Here is a 17963-nt window from a genome sequence, read left to right as displayed (position 1 = left end):
GGAGAGAAAGTCATGTTGTTAATAGTTATTTCTGGGCTTCCCTGATAGCTCAGTTGGTAAAGAATCTGCCTGCAATGCAAGAGACTCCAGTTCAATTCTTGGGTTGGGAAGATCCTTTGGAGAAGGGATAGGCTACCCACTCCAGTATTCTTGGGCTTCCCTTGTGGTTCAGCTGGTAAAGAATCTGCCTGCAATGCAGGAAGAATCCGCCTGCAGTGCAGGAAAACTGGGTTCGATCCCTGGATTGGGAAGATCCCTGGAAAAGGGAAAGGCTACCCACTCCATATTCTGGCTAGAGATTTCCATGGACTGTATACTCCATGGGGTTCCAAAAGTCAGACACGACTGAGCAACTTTCACATCCTTATTACATAAAATGCAAGTGTATACACAGACAATAGGAGAGGGAAAGTCATATTGTTAATAATTTATTTCTAGGTTGTGGTCTTATAAGCAATTGATGTTTTCTTCTTTACAGCTTTCTGAATGTTCTGCTTCTTATAATAAAAATAATTTTTAATTAGAAAAATTCAAGTAGCTTTACAAAGTTTTTAATAACATAGGGAGATTTTTATAATAAATTTTAAAGTGAAAAAATATGGGCTACAGCACTGCAATACGATCACAAAACAGGCACATTCAAAATAAATAAATGGAGAAAAAGACCAGAATGAAATGTACCACAGTAGTTATTTCTGGCCTGTGGCATCAAGAAGCAATAATTTTCTCCCTTTCACTGTATATCTTTTAGGATTTTCTAAATAGTCTATGAAAAATATATATTACTTTCATTGTCAGAAAAAATGTGTAATTTTTAAAGAAGATTACTGCATTATTTTCAAAGAACAGTATAGAGGTGGTGGACTAGGTAATGACAAAAGGGGGAAGAAGGCACAGATGTCAGGGATATTAGACAGACAGAATCTTTCAGACCAGCTGGCCTATGGCTCTGAGGCCTGAGAGAGAGTCTAGGGGAGGCGAGGAGCGGCAGAGCAGTGGTACTAAAAACAGACACCAGGGCACTAGGAGACCGGCTGAGATACTAGAATACTAAATTTTAGGTCTTTTGAAAACCAGACTCTTTAGTATTTTTATGAACCTCCAACTCCCGTCACCTATTAGATGCTCTTAAGTCAAGAGCAACTTTGGACGGGGAGCAATTGGCAGCAAGACATTTCTAGAAAACCTTCCTTTCCCTGCCAGTTGAGGGAGAGGAAGCCCTGTGACTGAGTCCTAATTTTCCTTCTTGAGTGCCAGTGGTGTGAGGTTTCGAATGTGCTGTGTCAGGTCCCCACGCCGCCAGCCTCCAGTGCCCACCTAGGCTCCTCTCAACAGCTGTGAACACCAAGCCTCATCCCTTCATCACTGTGCTTGTGCACTCGAGGGCACTCAGTAAATATGAATGACATGATGACTGCTTCGTAAATAATCTGTTTCTGTGTGATGCTCTTCTGTTATCTGATTTGCTGCTGCTTGTTATTTTCAAAGGAAAAAATGGAAAACATTCTGAAGTCTGGGTGTTTACGAGATACAAAAAGTAAGAATGAGTTTAGAGAATCCTCAAAACATGTCACCATCTCAAACCTAACACTGACTTTCGAAGGTGAAAGATGTTTTCAAACTACCTTGACTCCAGAAGAAGACGAGACAGACAAATCCAAAGAGATGAGCAACAGACCCTCCGAAATAAGGACAATGGACTCTGAAAGCACAACTCTCAAGGCTGAAGAATCCAGGTATGTGCAGCAGGGAGATGCCAAATGATGCTAAGATATGAAAAACGTAAATAAGCGCACGCTTTAAAGTCCCTGCAGGACTTCCCTGGCAGTCCGTTGGTTAACACTATGCCCTTCCAATAGGGGGCTTGGGTTCAATCCCTGGTCAGGGAAATAAGATCCCATATGCTGTGTGGTTAGACCAAAAATAAAGGAAAAGTAAATAAAGTCCCTGCAACTCAGGCATTTTTCATGGAAGATTCTCAGACATACAAATGACGTATGAATGATGATATAATCTCAGACATATGAATGATAACATAATCAACTCAATAATCCACATTTGGTTTAACCTTGTCTAATTTTTATTTTCACACCAACTTCTTACACCATTCAGTTGGCATTCTGAGCTGTCTGCCTGGTATAGATGGTGTGTGCTGAAGGAAATAAAATAGAATCATGGTGTCCACACTTTGGAGTTAGGGCCATTGATTATCTGGAGTAATTATGGGTACTTTTATCTTTACACTTCTATTTTCTTCTTTACATGTCCCTTACACTTTTCTACACTTCCAATGAATAACTGAATAATCTGAAAAAAGATTTTTATAATTATAAATTATAAGATGAATGTGAGAGACACTGTGGTATTATAAAAATAAAAGTTAATATGTTTATTCTGGAGTAACAGCTATCAAGAAACCAGAGAAAATCATAGAGATCTAAATGCTATGTTAGCAAGAATGAAAATCAGGAATGTAATGAACTATGTCTAAGTTATTTTTAAATATAAAAAGGAACAGGGGAAAACAGGGAAACAAACTTTTTAAAGGTATGAGTCATTCATTCATTCAATAATACTTACTGACCATCTTCTATGTGCTGGAGACTGGGCATACATCAGTGAAAATAAATCATGCAGAGTTTCATTCTAGTGAAGGGAATAGATAATAATCAAATAGAGTGTATTATGCCAACTGGAATGTGCTGTGAGAAAACAAAACGTAACAAGCATCTGAGGAGGGAGTAGGTCTATTTTATATAAGTGGTCAGGGACTGCTTCTCTGAGGAAGGGCAGAGATCTGAAGAAACGGTGGAGCGCTGGTGGCATGGAATTTCAAGATGACTGACTGTGTAACAGTTATAAGAGGGCCATGTTAGGTGTTCAGTAAATGGTCAAGATTGTCACTATTAATTCATTTCCAACACCAAGGATAAGAGAAAGTTACCTGTTCTGTCAGGAAAAAAATCTTAATCGACTGAGGAGTAATCGTTCAAAACTCTCTTTTTCACCTCCTTTCCCAGCTAAGTAGGGATCCAGGGAAGCAAAGGAGTATGGATGATCCTTAGAAGATTCACAAACCTTGAAGTCAGAGTAACATTTTTTTACTCCTTAGCTCCTGGGCAGCCACGTTTCTCACAGTTCTAGAGCCTCTACATCCAAGTGTCAAGACACTCCAGGTGTTGCTGGATCTCGATTATGATTTCAATGGTCAATTTCAATTCAATTTCAATATGAGTTCAATTTCAGTTTCAAATTATGATTTTGGTGGTCTGCTTAAGCAAAGCGTTGTGTCCTAGCGAGGATTTCTATATCAGTGGTTCTTAATGTGTGGCTGGTAAACTCTTGAGATGGGCTCATCATTTTGTGCTGTAATAATCCTCCAAGTGGTTCTTTTTTTTTTTTTTTTTTTTTGGTAAAAAAGATTTTAAATATATGTTTTCTTCACCTGAAAATCTTACAGACAATAATTTTTAACCATATGGTTACATAGACTTTCATAATTTTTTCTTTTTTTTTTTTTTAGAAAGGAAATATTACTTTATTTTTTTTTATTTTATTTTATTTTTTTTTAATTTTTTTTTTTTTTAATTTTAAAATCTTTAATTCTTACATGCGTTCCCAAACATGAACCCCACTCCCACCTCCCTCCCCACAACATCTCTCTGGGTCATCCCCATGCACCTGCCCCAAGCAAGCTGCACCCTACGTCAGACATGGACTGGCGATTCAATTCTTACATGACAGTATACATGTTAGAATTCCCATTCTCCCAAATCATCCCACCCTCTCCCTCTCCCTCTGAGTCCAAAAGTCCGTTATACACATCTGTGTCTTTTTTCCTGTCTTGCATACAGGGTCGTCATTGCCATCTTCCTAAATTCCATATATATGTGTTAGTATACTGTATTGGTGTTTTTCTTTCTGGCTTACTTCACTCTGTATAATCGGCTCCAGTTTCATCCATCTCATCAGAACTGATTCAAATGAATTCTTTTTAACGGCTGAGTAATACTCCATTGTGTATATGTACCACAGCTTTCTTATCCATTCATCTGCTGATGGACATCTAGGTTGTTTCCATGTCCTGGCTATTATAAACAGTGCTGCGATGAACATTGGGGTACATGTGTCTCTTTCAATTCTGGTTTCCTCGGTGTGTATGCCCAGCAGTGGGATTGCTGGGTCATAAGGTAGTTCTATTTGCAATTTTTTAAGGAATCTCCACACTGTTCTCCATAGTGGCTGTACTAGTTTGCATTCCCACCAACAGTGTAGGAGGGTTCCCTTTTCTCCACACCCTCTCCAGCATTTATTGCTTGCAGATTTTTGGATCGCAGCCATTCTGACTGGTGTGAAGTGGTACCTCATGGGCCAAAGAACTAAATAGACATTTCTCCAAAGAAGACATACGGATGGCTAACAAACACATGAAAAGATGCTCAACATCACTCCAAGTGGTTCTATACAACCATGTTTGAGGACTGTTGCCTTATGAGAAGCCAGTCCTAGAAACAAAGTCAGATTGAGCAAGGAGTCCTCTCTTGTGAGCGCTTCTTCTAAGGCCCAAGAACCAAAATGAGGGTTTCTCTTCATAGCCATAGGAAGAACTATCAGTTCAAATTCAAGGAAGTCCACTTCAGAAAATTTTCCTGTATGACCAGATGCTCTGAAATTTGCATTAAAAAGTATATTTAAAATCAATTCACTGCATTTTCTTCTCTGATCACCACAGCTGCTGCTCCTGCTGCTAATTCGCTTCAGTTGTGTCCGACTCTGTGTGATCCCAGAGATGGCAGCCCACCAGGCTCCCCCATCCCTGGGATTCTCCAGGCAAGAACACTGGAGTGGGTTGCCATTTCCCTCTCCAATGCATGAAAGTGAAAAGTGAAAGTGAAGTCGCTCAGTCGTGTCCGACTCAGCGACCCCATGGAATGCAGCCTACCAGGCTCCTCCGTCCATGGGATTTTCCAGGCAAGAGTACTGGAGTGGGGTGCCAATGCCTTCTCCAATCGCCACAGCTAGGCCTTCCAAAATTATGTTGAATTAAAGTGGTGAGAGTGGACATACTTGTCTTGTTTCCTGATCTTAAAAGAAATGCTTCCAGCTTTTCACCACTGAGGGTAATGTTAATTGTGGGTTTTTCATTATTTGTTGTTCAGTTACTCAGTTGTGTTCGACTCTTTGGGACCCCATGAACTGCAGCATACCAGGCTTCCCTGTCCATCACCATCTCCTGGAGCTTGCTCCAATTCATGTCCATTGAGTCGGTGATGCCATCCAACCATCTCGCCCTCTGTCGTCCTCTTCTCTTGCCTTCCCAGCCTCAGGGTCTTTTCTAATGAGTCAGCTCGTCGCATCAGGTGCCCAAAGTATTGGAACTTCAGCATCAGTCCTTCCAATGAATATTTAAGATTGATTTCCTTTAGGATTGACTGGTTTAATCTCCTTGCAGTCTTAGCCTTTATTCAGTTCAGTTCAGTTCAGTCGCTAGTTGTATCTGACTCTTTGCCACCCCATGGACTGCAGCAAAGCCTGGCCTCCCTGTCCATCGCCAACTCCTAGAGTTTACTCAACTCATGTCCATTGAGTTGGTGATTCCATCCAACCATCTCATCCTCTGTCATCCCCTTCTCCTCCCGTCTTCAATCTTTCCTAGCATCTGGGTCTTTTCCAATGAGTCAGTTCTTCGCATCAGGTGGCCAAACTGTTGGAGTTTCAGCTTCAACATCAGTCCTTCAGTGAACATTCAGGACTGATTTCTTTTAGGATGGACTGGTTGGATCTTGCAGTCCAAGGGACTCTCAAGAGTCTTATCCAACACCACAATTTAAAAGCATAAATTCTTCAGCGCTCAGCTTTCTTTATAGTCCAACAGTCACATCCATGCATGACTACTGGAAAAACCATATCCTTGACTAGACGGACCTTTGTTGGCAAAGTAATGGTCTTTATTCGGTTGAGGTAAATTCCCTCTATGCCCAGCTCCTGGAGTTTTATCATAAATGAGTGTTAAGTTTTGTCAAAAATTTTCTGCATCTACTGAGATGATCATATGGTTTTTATTCTTCAATCTGTTGATGTGGTATATCACACTGAATATTGGGAAAATCCTTGCATCCCTGGGATAAATCCCACTTAACTGTGGTTAATGATCCTTTTAATGCACTGTTAGGTTTGGTTGGCTAGTATTTTGTTGAGGATTTCTGTGTCTATGTTCATCAGTGATATTAGCCTGTAATTTTCTCTCTTTTTTGTGGTATCTTTGTCTGATTTTGGTATCAGGGTGTTGCTGCTGCTGCTGCTGCTGCTGAGTCGCTTCAGTCGTGTCCGACTCTGTGCGACCCCATAGACGGCAGCCCACCAGGCTCCCCCGTCCCTGGGATTCTCCAGGCAAGAACACTGGAGTGGGTTGCCATTTCCTTCTCCAATGCATGAAAGTGAAAAGTGAAAATGAAGTTGTGTCTGACTCTTCGCGACCCCATGGACTGCAGCCTATCAGGCTTCTCCATCCATGGGATTTTCCAGGCAAGAGTACTGGAGTGGGGTGCCATTGCCTTCTCCAATCAGGGTGTTGGTGGACCTCATAAAATGAGTTTGAGGGTATTCTTCTTCTAAAATTTTTTGCAGTAGCTTCAGAAGCATAGGTGTTAGCTCTTCTGTAAATGTTTGATAGAATTAATCTGTGAGGCCATCTGGTCCCAGACTTTTGTTTGTTGGGAGTTTTCTAATCACAGATTCAATTTCAGCACTTGTGTTTGGTCTGCTTATATTTTCTATTTCTTTCTAGTTCAGTCTTGGGAAATCGTACCTTTCCAAGAATTTGTCCATTTCTTCTAGGTTGTCCATTTTTTGGCATGCTTGTAGTAGTCTCTTATGATCTTCTGTATTTCTGTGAGGTCAGCTTGAACTTCTTTTTTTCATTTCTAATTTTATTGATTTGAGCTCTCTCACTTTTTTTCTTGAGTCTGGCTAAAGGTTTATCAATTATGTTTATCCTTTCAAGGAACCAGCTTTTAGCTTCATTGATCTTTTATTTTGTTTTCTTCAGCTCTCATTTATTTCTGCTCAAATCTTTACGATTTCTTTCCTTCTACTAACTTTTGATTTTGTTTGTTCTTCCTCTAGCTGCTGTAGGTATAAGGTTAGGTTTGTTCATTTGAAGTTTTTCTTGTTTCTCGAGGTAAGATTGTATTTCTATGAACTTTCCTCTTAGAATTGCTTTTGTTGCACTCTATAGACTTTGGGTCATCATATTTTCGTTTTTATTTATCTCTAGGCATTTTAAAAATTTCCTCTGATTTCTTCAGTAATCCATTATTTGTTTAGTAGCATATTGTTCAGTTTCCACATATTTGCATTTTTTGTAGTTTTTTTTTTGTAATTTCTAAGCTCATAGCACTGTAATCCAAAAAAAAAATACTTGATATGATTTCAATTTTCTTGGCTTCTCTGGTAGCTCAAGAGGTAAAGATTCTGCTTGCATGGAAGCATATACACTACTGTATGTAAAAGAGATAGCCAGTGGGAATTTGGTATATGACTCAGGGAACTCAAACCAGGGCTCTGGTTTGACAACCTAGAGGGGTGAGAGGTGGGAGGTGGGAGGGAGTTTTAAGAGAGAGGAAACATGTATACCTATGGCTGATTTATGTTGATATATGGCAAAATCCAAGACTATTGTAAAGCAATTATCCTTCAATTAAAAGTAAATAAAATTAAAAAGTAATCATCAGTCAGAAGGAGTGAGGGAAAGACAAAGAATGTAAGAAACAAAGGTATAGAAGCAGGTGCCACTCAACAGGAAATGTACTTTCTGCTATGTACAAGTATGACTTTCAGAGAAAAGCATAAGATTTCTAAAAAACAAATGAGATAAAAATGAATCCATCCAGTCTAGCAATTTTTCCCAAACAGTAATTGATCAGGTGTGATCATTCTGACATCTTCCTCTGCTTTATTTCATTCAATATGTCTCAAATTCTGTCCTGCCCCCTGTCTAAGCTTTCAGAAACACACAATTTCAAAATCTTAACAAGGTGAACTGTTTAAATCATTTCAACTTCTTCTTTCCTCACCCTTTTGCAAATAATGGATGCCCTGAAGCACTGGATTAACTTTAGTGCCTTAAAAAAACTTTAAAAAATAATAAACATTTTTAAGATATAGTTTTAGATTTACAGAATAATCGAGCACCCGACACCCACACCACTGCCGCCTCCTTGCCCTCCCTCATCCCGTCCCTCATCCCGTCCCTCATCCCGTTTGCCCTGTTAGTAACACCTGCATTAGTGTGGTACCTTTGTTAACAGTTAATGAACAGAACATGTATTATTATTAACTATGGTCCCTAGTTTAAGGTTCACTCTCTACCTTGTACAGTTTTATGGGTTTTGACATATGCACACTGACATGTATCCACTGTTACATACAGGAAAGCCTCACCTCCCTAAAAATTCTCTGAGCATTAGACTGCTTGTAACATTTTAAAATGTTAAAAATTGTAAGGATAACTTGTTTCTAGGTTGAAGTGATCTGCAAGTGTGAAGTTTTGTTACCCTCTCTGTTATGATCAGTATTAGAAATGAGAAAAATGAATGCCTATCTAAATAGCAAAAATCTTAGGATTTTAAAGATTACAGAGGATCTTAGTCAGCAAATCCCAAAATCTTCCAGGTTCTGCCCTTTAGTCTCTCAGCTTCCTGTATCATTTATCTGCTGACTCTGCTGTAAAGAAAGCAAGAAATAGATTTAAAAAACAAAGCAAGAAATGAATTTTGGTTCTAACTAATCCTCTTAAGTCCAATTTAATCAAGCATAGATTATATTTTATTGCCTATTTACATCAGGAACATAATTACTAGCTAGAGCCTAATTTGAGAATGTTCATTATAATTGAAAGATGTAATAAAATCAAAGAACAGAATGGGATTCACTGATACTTAGTCCTGGGATATTTGTAGGATTAAGTCAGGATACTGTGAGAGTGATAAATGAATTCTAGTGTATATTTTTCTTCTCCAAGACCATGGATTTTGGTGACACCTTTCTAACCGTGTACTTTGAAAAAATGAAAAAAAAAATTAAACAATGACCTTGTTGAGTATTTTGCCCTCAAATTCATTGGCCTTTAAAATGTAAATTGAACAATTTAAATCTAGATGAGTGAAATACTATGGAAAGTTCTATAATGTCACTTTGGGTACTTTAGAAATGAAGGATTTACTTTATGGAGCATTTATATTCCTTTTCATACCTTGGCAATAGTGTTACTGTGACTCTTCCCTTTGTTTTAAAGAGGATAATGGCAGGCTTCATTTTAGTTTGTGCCTACTCTTTTAAAGTACACTTATTTGATACCTCTCAGTCTATTGAAAACTTTTATCATTAAACTCAACCTTATTTAAATCACCAGACCCATTTGGTAAAGGTTATGAGTATTTGCAAACTTCTCAGAAAATTACTACTTTAACCTTTACATTTGAAAGAGTCACTAAAGAATTTGGACTGCATGAATTTGCCAGATCCTCTAAATGGATCAGAATTATTTCTTTGTATTTTATCTGAGAAGATATTATATAAGGATAATTATTCTTCCTATAACCTCTTACTCAAACAGCAAAACTTCCAAAATAGCTATTATAGTATAGCCAAGAAACAAAGATTTGGTGAAAATTAACTGACTTAAGTTTATATTTTAGCATTCAGTAGGTTAAGGAAATAAATATTTTAATTATTGATTTTAATTTTAAAAGTAAAAAAAAAAATTTTTTTAAGTCAGACATACAGGAACTTGCCAGGTGGTCCAGTGGTTAAGATTCCCTGCTGCCAGTACAGGAGGTTGGATACCTGGTCTGGGAACTAAGATCCCACAGGCCATATAGCATGGTCAAAAGATTAAAAAACTTAAAAAAGGTATCAGGCATGCAGAAAACAGCCTTTATCCAAAGATATCTCTGAAAGTAAAATAGTCCAAAAAACTGACAGCTAGTCCCCTACTTTATATCCACTAAGCTATAAGAAATTGTAATAACTTGGGTGAATGATTGAGGTTATTCACCTAGAAGATTCCCATCAAGGCCACCAAGATTGTGATGAACAGCTTGCAGAGGTGGGCAACTGCAAACCCTGGCACCCATCCATTCCAGAATATACCCCACGTGTCTATAAGAGCATATATTCCCAATGCAACTGACTCCATTTACAGAAACCCCTGAACAGTAGCAGTTAGCTTCTTTCAGTCTCGACCCCAAATGAGTTTTTAGGGTCTGGAGATGTAGCATGATAGGGATCCTTACAGCCTCATTGAGTGACAGGTGATAGCCACAATAAAAATAGATTATATGTAATTACATACATGGAGAAGGCAATGGCAGCCCACTCCAGTACTCTTGCTGGGAAAATCCCATGGGCGGAGGAGCCTGGTAGGCTGCAGTCCATGGGGTCACTAGGAGTTGGACACAACTGAGCGACTTCACTTTCACTTTTCACTTTCATGCCTTGGAGAAGGAAACGGCAACCCACTCCAGTGTTCTTGCCTGGAGAATCCCAGGGACGGGGGAGCCTGGTGGGCTGCCGTCTCTGGGGTCGCACAGAGTCAGACGTAACTGAAGTAACTTAGCATAGCAATTACATACAACTCACTTTTATGGCTTTTATAGGTTGGACAGCTTGCATGTTACGTAAATTTAGGTAATTTTACTCTAAGATGTATTATAATGGATAATACCCTTGGCTGGGGCTTCCCACATGGCACTAGTGGTAAAGAACCCACCTGCCATTGCAGGAGATATAAGAATCGTGGGTCAATCCCCGAGTTGGGAAGATCCCCTGGAGGAGGGCATGACAACCCTCTCCAGTATTCTTACCTGCAAAATCCCACGGACAGAGGAGCCTGGTGAGCTACAGTTCACAGGGTCGCATAGAGTTGGACATACTGAAACAACTTAGCAGGCACATGTGCACCCTTGGCTTACTAAATATATGTCATTACTACATTGGAAAAGACTCTGACGCTGGGAGGGATTGGGGCAGGAGGAGAAGGGGACGACAGAGGATGAGATGGCTGCATGGCATCACTGACTCGATGGACGTGAGTCTAAGTGAACTCCGGGAGTTGGTGATGGACAGGGAGGCCTGGCGTGCTGCGATTCATGGGGTTGCAAAGAGTCGGACACGACTGAGCGACTGAACTGAACTGAACTGAAGTACTTAGAGAATGGTTGTTTTCTCATACCTAGTAATTCTTTTCTAAATATTTGCGGTTATACTGGCCAAACTTTGAAATGTGCTATTTATTTTTCCAGGAGCAGGAGAACTGATTCAGACACTTCAGGTATGGACCAAATCCCACCATATTTCTCTGTGATCCCTGGTATCAAGCAGTCACCTCAGGGCCCTAGGACAGAGGAGCTAAGAACAAAGGAATTGAGCCAGACATTTTGAGGCATTCCCTTTCCTGTCTTTGTTTCCTTCTGAGAGTCTGTCCTACAGAAACTGCCTCAAAGGCTACGTTCATGCTATCTTTCAAGCAGTAGGCAACAATGTGCTCTTTTCTGTGCTGATAGAGTTCCCTAGTTCCCAGGATCTCTAACTCGCAGGGCAGGAACCACTCCCAAGCTATTTCTGCAAGCGGAATCAAACATGATATGGCCTGTTACTCCTGCTGCTTTGGAAGGGAAATGATCACAACTCAATCTCTTGGTGAATCTAAAATCTGCCAGCCCCTCTTTTCTTCCTGCTTGTGTCTTCGTCTTCTGCTTTGCTGTCAGGTGATAGAATTAACGTTTTCTTCTGGCAGCTTTTTCTTCACATATTCCCACATCTCAGGATCATTAACTGGTAACAACTGTTTGAAGTCAAGGCTGTCATGTAAACACTAGTGGAGAGTTCTTCCCTTGCTTGCTGCTGCCCCACTTCTGAGTGACTGTCTAACCTTTGGGGAGGAGAAGAGACCTCTGCTCCAGTCATGCACATAAAAGAACATCATGGAAGGAACACAAAATCACATTTCACTGAACTTAAAAAGGAGGGGAAAAAAAATACCAGAAATACTTGAAGGTGTTTTTTAGTCACATTTGCAGGAGTCCTACAAAAGAAAAGAAAAGAAAATGATTGGTGGGGAGAACTAAATGGGAAAGTGGATCAACCTGTATTTTTGGGGGGAGCACATGCAGAAATATATAAAATTGTACACATGAAATTTATATAATGTTAAGTAAGTAAATATTAGCTCAAAGTTTTTTTTAAGCCAGCGATTATAGAAAAGCTGTTTATACAAATGGGATTCATCTTTGGGCCTTCCCACTGGACTTTACTATCCAAAAGTACCAGAGGAGCTTTACTATAATGTGGTTTTTACCTATATTCTAATCTATAGAACTGAACCTGAAAACAAATGCTATTATAGTTTATAAGAAAAATATAAAATTTCCCTCACAGTATACAGAATTTTCATCTATCAATTTCTATCCCAAATTTTATTTCAAAAAGAAATCAAATCTGTAAAAATTCCCAAGATATGCTATTATAGGCAAATATTTTCCTCTTATTTTCTAAAGGCAATATTAAATCTAGCAAAAGCCTTATAACTTAATACATAATTAGTAGCTGAGCATATAATTAGTACATTCTTCATACATTCTGAAGTACTCCTTATTTAAGGCATGGAAATTTAAAATTAATATAGGACATTGATACTTTCATTTTCATCTTATATGTGACTGATTCACCTGCCTCCTGGCACAAACTCAATTTTGTTCAACTGAACAAACATTCAGTGCCCATCTATAATATATGAAGCACTGAGACAGACTCTGGGAGAGATTAAAAATAAATAACAGGACATATAAATGGCCTCAAGACAAGTGCACAAATAATGTAAGTCGGAATGTTACAGGCCCTCTAAGAGAAAAGTAGAGAACATACTTTTTGCTCAAAAGAGAAAATCATGAAGGAGTCTATGAAGATGACAATCTTTGTGTTAGGAAAGCGGAAACAAGAATATCCGACTCTGTGCGACCCCGTGGACTATACAGTCCATGGAATTCTCCAGGCCAGAATACTGGAGTGCGTAGCCTTTCCCTTCTCTAAGCAGATCTTCCTAACCCAGGAATCAAACCGGGGTCTCCTGCATTGCAGGCAGATTCTTTACCAACTGAGCTACTAGGGAAGCCCGATATAAGCAACAGGGTGGGCAAAATCACAGGGCTGGGACAGTGCTGGGCATATTCAGTTTAGGAGCAGTGAGAGCAAGGCAGGAGCCAGTCTGGAGGAGTCTTAATCCACACTAAGGAGTTTGGATAGTACTGCTTGGTAGGTAAGGAGGATCCACTGAAACGCCAGGGAAATGAAAAAATTAATATTACATTTTAGGTAGATTACTCTGACTGCAGTCCATAAGAGAAGCTGAAGCAGGTTAGAGGCAGAACGTCATTATAATAGTCTGGGGGAAAGATACCCAAGTCTTGACCAGGTAAGAAGCAGTGAGATGGAAAAAGACCTGAACACATAGTCAACAAGCTTCAACGCCTATCTACTTGTGAAAACAAGAGAGAAAAAGGAAGTAGAGGAAACATGACTAGGAGGTACTGAGTCTGTGAAACAAGCTGGGAAAGGAAGACAATCTGGAAGGGAAAGGTGAAGAAATAAGCTGTGAAACACTGAGCGTAGAACTGAAAGCCCTAGATTTTGGTTCTGTTTGGCCTGTTTCACAAATGTGTCATTTAATCTCTCTGGGGCTCAGTTTCCTCAGCTGTCAAATGTGAGTGCATATGGGTCGGGGAATGAAGCCGTGACTGGCTGTCTCAGGGCCCTTTCTGCTGCTGTGGTTTGTTAGCTCGTGTCTGTGGCCCTGGTGGCCCAGCTATGTAAATTTTAGCAGGCAGCTTGACATGGGGCTCTGGAAATGAGGAGTTGAGGAAAGACACAGCAAACATGCAGCAAAATTCCACCCCGAGCTGTTAAATCATGAAGCTGGTACAATATACAAATTTGGCATGCAGTTTTCACCAAGTATTAATTATTTTCCCTGTTTGTTTTCTTTCCTGTACTTTCTCATTCTTTCCACTTTCCTTTCCTTTATCCTCTCACTTTTCCTTACTTAGGCTTGTACAGTTTTTCAATTTTCCCTCTGATTTGCATTTCTTTCCCCCTTGCCACTCTCCTCTGAATCACTTTTTGCCCCTTTCACATTCCCTTACTCACACTTAACACTCTTCACCCCAAGGAAGCAAAGATTAGTAACCTTGTCCTATTGAATTTAGACTGAATGTAGACTGAAAGTAAGTTTGTAAATCTGATTTCTATTTTAGGCAGAAGCCAGAATAATGACTGTTCCCACAAGAGTAAATCAAATCACTGTTTCTATTAACTTCATCAGATTCACATTTCAACAACTCTTGGTCAAGGCTAGTTGGGGACAGCAGTCTCCAATTCTTTCTAACCTCTGAGCAGTTTGGAAGAATTACACTTTTCCTCCTTTTTGAGTAGGGTTTCAGGAAAAGCAGCACTTCAAATGTACTGTTTTTATGAAAAGTCTACAAGGTAGGGCCCAGGCTAAACCTGTATCTTTGGATCTGGGTCCATCTCTCTCCTTTCTTGACTTTCCATTTCTTACCTTTCTAAGCTTTATTCTCTTTAATTTTGCTGATTTTCTTTACAATGACCCCAAACAGCAGGCTTATCTATGATCCCCTGGCATTTTTCCAAGATGGAAAAAATGAGACAAAAGACAGAGATTAAGAAAAGAAGAGAGAGGGAAATCATTTTTGAAACACTGGGCATGTCCTCCCCTCCCCCACCCATCTATCTTTTCCATTTTCTTAATTATGGCAAATCAAACCCCTGGAATCCTAATAAGTAATGGGAGAATTCTAAAAGGGAAACTGAAATTTAATAATGGGCTCCATTGGAAAGAATAAAGACATGTTTGATGAGGTTAGAAAATCATTTGAATTTAAGACTCAAGTTCTCTCTCTTTCTGTTACTTTCTTCTCTCTGGTTTTTGGCCTTTTTCTTTCTTTCTCATTTCCTCTTTCTAGTGATCTCACTTCCACTTTGCTGGACTATTTTCTGGCTCTCTACTCTCCTGTCAAATCCTCTCTAAATTCCTCAATCTCGTGCCTCATCTGTCCTCCCTTTCTCAGGGGAATGGATGTGAGGAAAGGAAAGTAAAACAGGAAAAGGCCAATGGAAAAAACATATAAGACAACTTAAAGGTAATTTTTGCACTTATAAGTCTCTATAGATGCAAATGACAGACACGACACGTTCACAAAAAGTTGTCAGTAAATGGAATCTTTTAACAGTGAATCATATTACTTCTATTATAGTAATAATAGGGGTGGAGTGGAATGTTGAGGGTTTTGTTGTGGTTTCTGCTCTAGAATCCACCAGGGGTCAAAATGAAACATCAGTAGGGCGAGAGGGCGCTTCAGGTGAGGCACTGGAAGAGAACTGCTCATTGCTGCTCCTCACAATGATTCCTTTCATTCTCGTTGCTACTCTTCCTCTCTGCTCCCTTATCGTACTCTTTCCCAACCCGCTTTCTCAGATTAATCAACACAGCCAAAGCCTCTTACTTTCACACCAAAAATTAGACAAATACTTATAGAGTCCCTAGAGGGCTGCCATGTACAACTGCGCAGATTGTCCACTGCACAGAGCTGGGGGGCCCCATCCACAAGGTAGTCTCTGTGCAGTGAATAACTTGCCCAGCTGTGTGTGGTGGCCAACAGCGTACTAAGTTTCTCTGAGACATGCTTTACAGTAAGCTATTTATGAATGAAACTTCTCTCATTTGCCTCTCCTAATATAACTAATGCTGTGTGTGTGAGAGAGAGACTGCATACGCACACACATACATTTAAGGCTAAATTCACACAAGTAAAAAGACAGTTGGTGAAGCAGAGGCGACTCCAGCAAGAAGCACATGCCCGTCTTATTAGGGTTCTGCTGATGGAATAGAGGTGCCTCCCCTTTTTTTCCACCTTTCTGTCACTCCGCCAACTAAAGTCAGTTTAGCATTTGAGCACTCAGTTTATTAACAGGGCCCCACCCAGATGTACACCATCGGCCAGACGCACCAGAGAAAAACAAATGTGGCCAAAAAATATCAAATGTTCACACACGTTAATCCCCTGGCCTCCACATACACTCCTCATTCTGTGTTGTTTTTGGTCACTTTTTTCCCCCATTAAGTATGCTCTCAATAAAATGTTCTCTGGTGCTAGACTGTGAAGGATGGCACTCAGAGGGACATGCAGGTTCCTACACCCACCTAGGGAGAGTTCCAGGCCTGCTATTTCTCAATACAGCCTTTAGAAGGAGAAATTCCTTTTAAAAGTGAACCCAAGATACTACAGCAATTTCATCCTTTGACTGATATATTCTATAACAAGAAATTTCAAATACTGTGGTCTCATTAAGAGAGAGCTACAAATGCAAAGAAGGGCAAAAATAATGGTATATATAACATATTTAGACCTTGACTTTGGAAAAGTGGCTCCCAAATATTTAAATTGTGAATTACTAATATATGAGGAAAGGTAGATTTTTTTAACATGGTGAAAAAAGTTTGCTACTAATAAAGACTTCATATTGATATTATTACAACTGAAATCATGTGAAAGTTACTAGGCCCCTTATTTACAATAAGCATAAACTATGTGTGTGTAAATCTCACATACATTTGACTCAGTTTAGCACAATCAAGAACTTGCAAATAATACAATGACAATGTCTACAAACTCTAAAGAATAAAAGTCCATAATTTTAATCTTGACTTCTTGATTTACTAGGTAACTGCATGGTAGAAGTAATTTTTAAAAACAAAACTTTTAAGAAATTCCTTTAACACTATATCAACTTCTAGATTTAAAAAATTATAACTTACCTGTCCAAAGGATATTTACTATTTTATTAAGAAGAAATACTGTATTATAAATGTAATTTTACTTATTTCAATCACTTATTTTACTCATATCTAGTTATTTTAAGTTTTACATATAACAGTAATAACTTTAAAAGATTCTGTATTTCAGACTTTCGAATTAACTGAACTAACTCCATCTTTTTTCTTTACCAGATAAATGTAAACTACTAAATTAAAAGCAAGCACAGCTCAAGAATAACAATGGAAGGAAGGGAAGACAAAGCAGCATCTTTCATGTGGCAGAAATAAAGACTACTACTAATCATTAAGCATTTGATCCATGTCAGTCTTTCTTAAATCTTGATGATTGTTAATTGTGGATATTGATTTTAAAGTGAGTAGAGAACTGTATACTTCATAAACTCCATTTTTATCTGTAGGGCTTCTTTTCTGTGGGACTGTTGAATGAATATGTTGTTCTCTTTGGTTTTACTTTTCTCATTTGGACATTAGCCCACTGCTGTGTGGTCTCTAACATGGGGTGCCCCAGGGTCCTCAAAGCCAGGACCATATTATTTCCATCTTGTGTTTCAGTGAGCACCTGGCCTAAGAGGCAGTACTTATGGAATCAACGACTGCCATTTTCAAACAAGTTTTTAAAATTCTCTAACTTTTAAAAATAAAGGAAATACAGACAGTCCCCATCCAAAGAATCATTTGGATTTTTTTTTTTAAATTACTCATTTGGCTGTATCGGGTCTTGGTTGCAGCGCATGGACCCTCTAGTTGTGTCCTATGGGCTCAATAGCCACAAATAGGCTCTTATTTCCCCCACCAGGGATCAAACTCACATTCCCTGCATTGTAAGGCAGATTTTTAACCACTGGACCACCAGGGAAGTCCCTGTTTAGATTTTTAAAAGCCACCACTTACCTATTTTCAAAACTTTGCCAGTCATTCTACCATATGCTTTGCATAGATCCTCAGTCTTCACAGTAATCTGAGGGGTATGATTACTTTCCTGTTTTACAGACAGATGGTGAAAGTGAAGCTCGGACAATTAAGTTACTTGTTCAAAATCATACAGCTAAAA

The 17963-nt window shown here is 39.2% G+C and overlaps 1 protein-coding gene across 1 annotated transcript in view; it reads left to right on the top strand.

Annotated features, from left to right (window-relative positions):
* FAM71D (family with sequence similarity 71 member D) overlaps positions 1 to 17199 on the top strand; it is a 31477-nt gene extending 14278 nt beyond the window's left edge. Inside the window, exons 6-8 of the mRNA XM_005685990.2 lie at positions 1489 to 1736; positions 11304 to 11332; positions 17084 to 17199. Of these exons, the coding sequence (XP_005686047.2) occupies positions 1489 to 1736; positions 11304 to 11332; positions 17084 to 17106 (300 nt within the window). The 3' untranslated portion in view covers positions 17107 to 17199. The remainder of the gene's footprint in view (positions 1 to 1488; positions 1737 to 11303; positions 11333 to 17083) is intronic.

The sequence above is a fragment of the Capra hircus genome, chromosome 10 (genome assembly GCF_001704415.2).
Source record: "Capra hircus breed San Clemente chromosome 10, ASM170441v1, whole genome shotgun sequence".
NCBI classification, from domain to species: domain Eukaryota; kingdom Metazoa; phylum Chordata; class Mammalia; order Artiodactyla; family Bovidae; genus Capra; species Capra hircus.
This window is presented reverse-complemented; position numbering and strand designations above follow the sequence as displayed.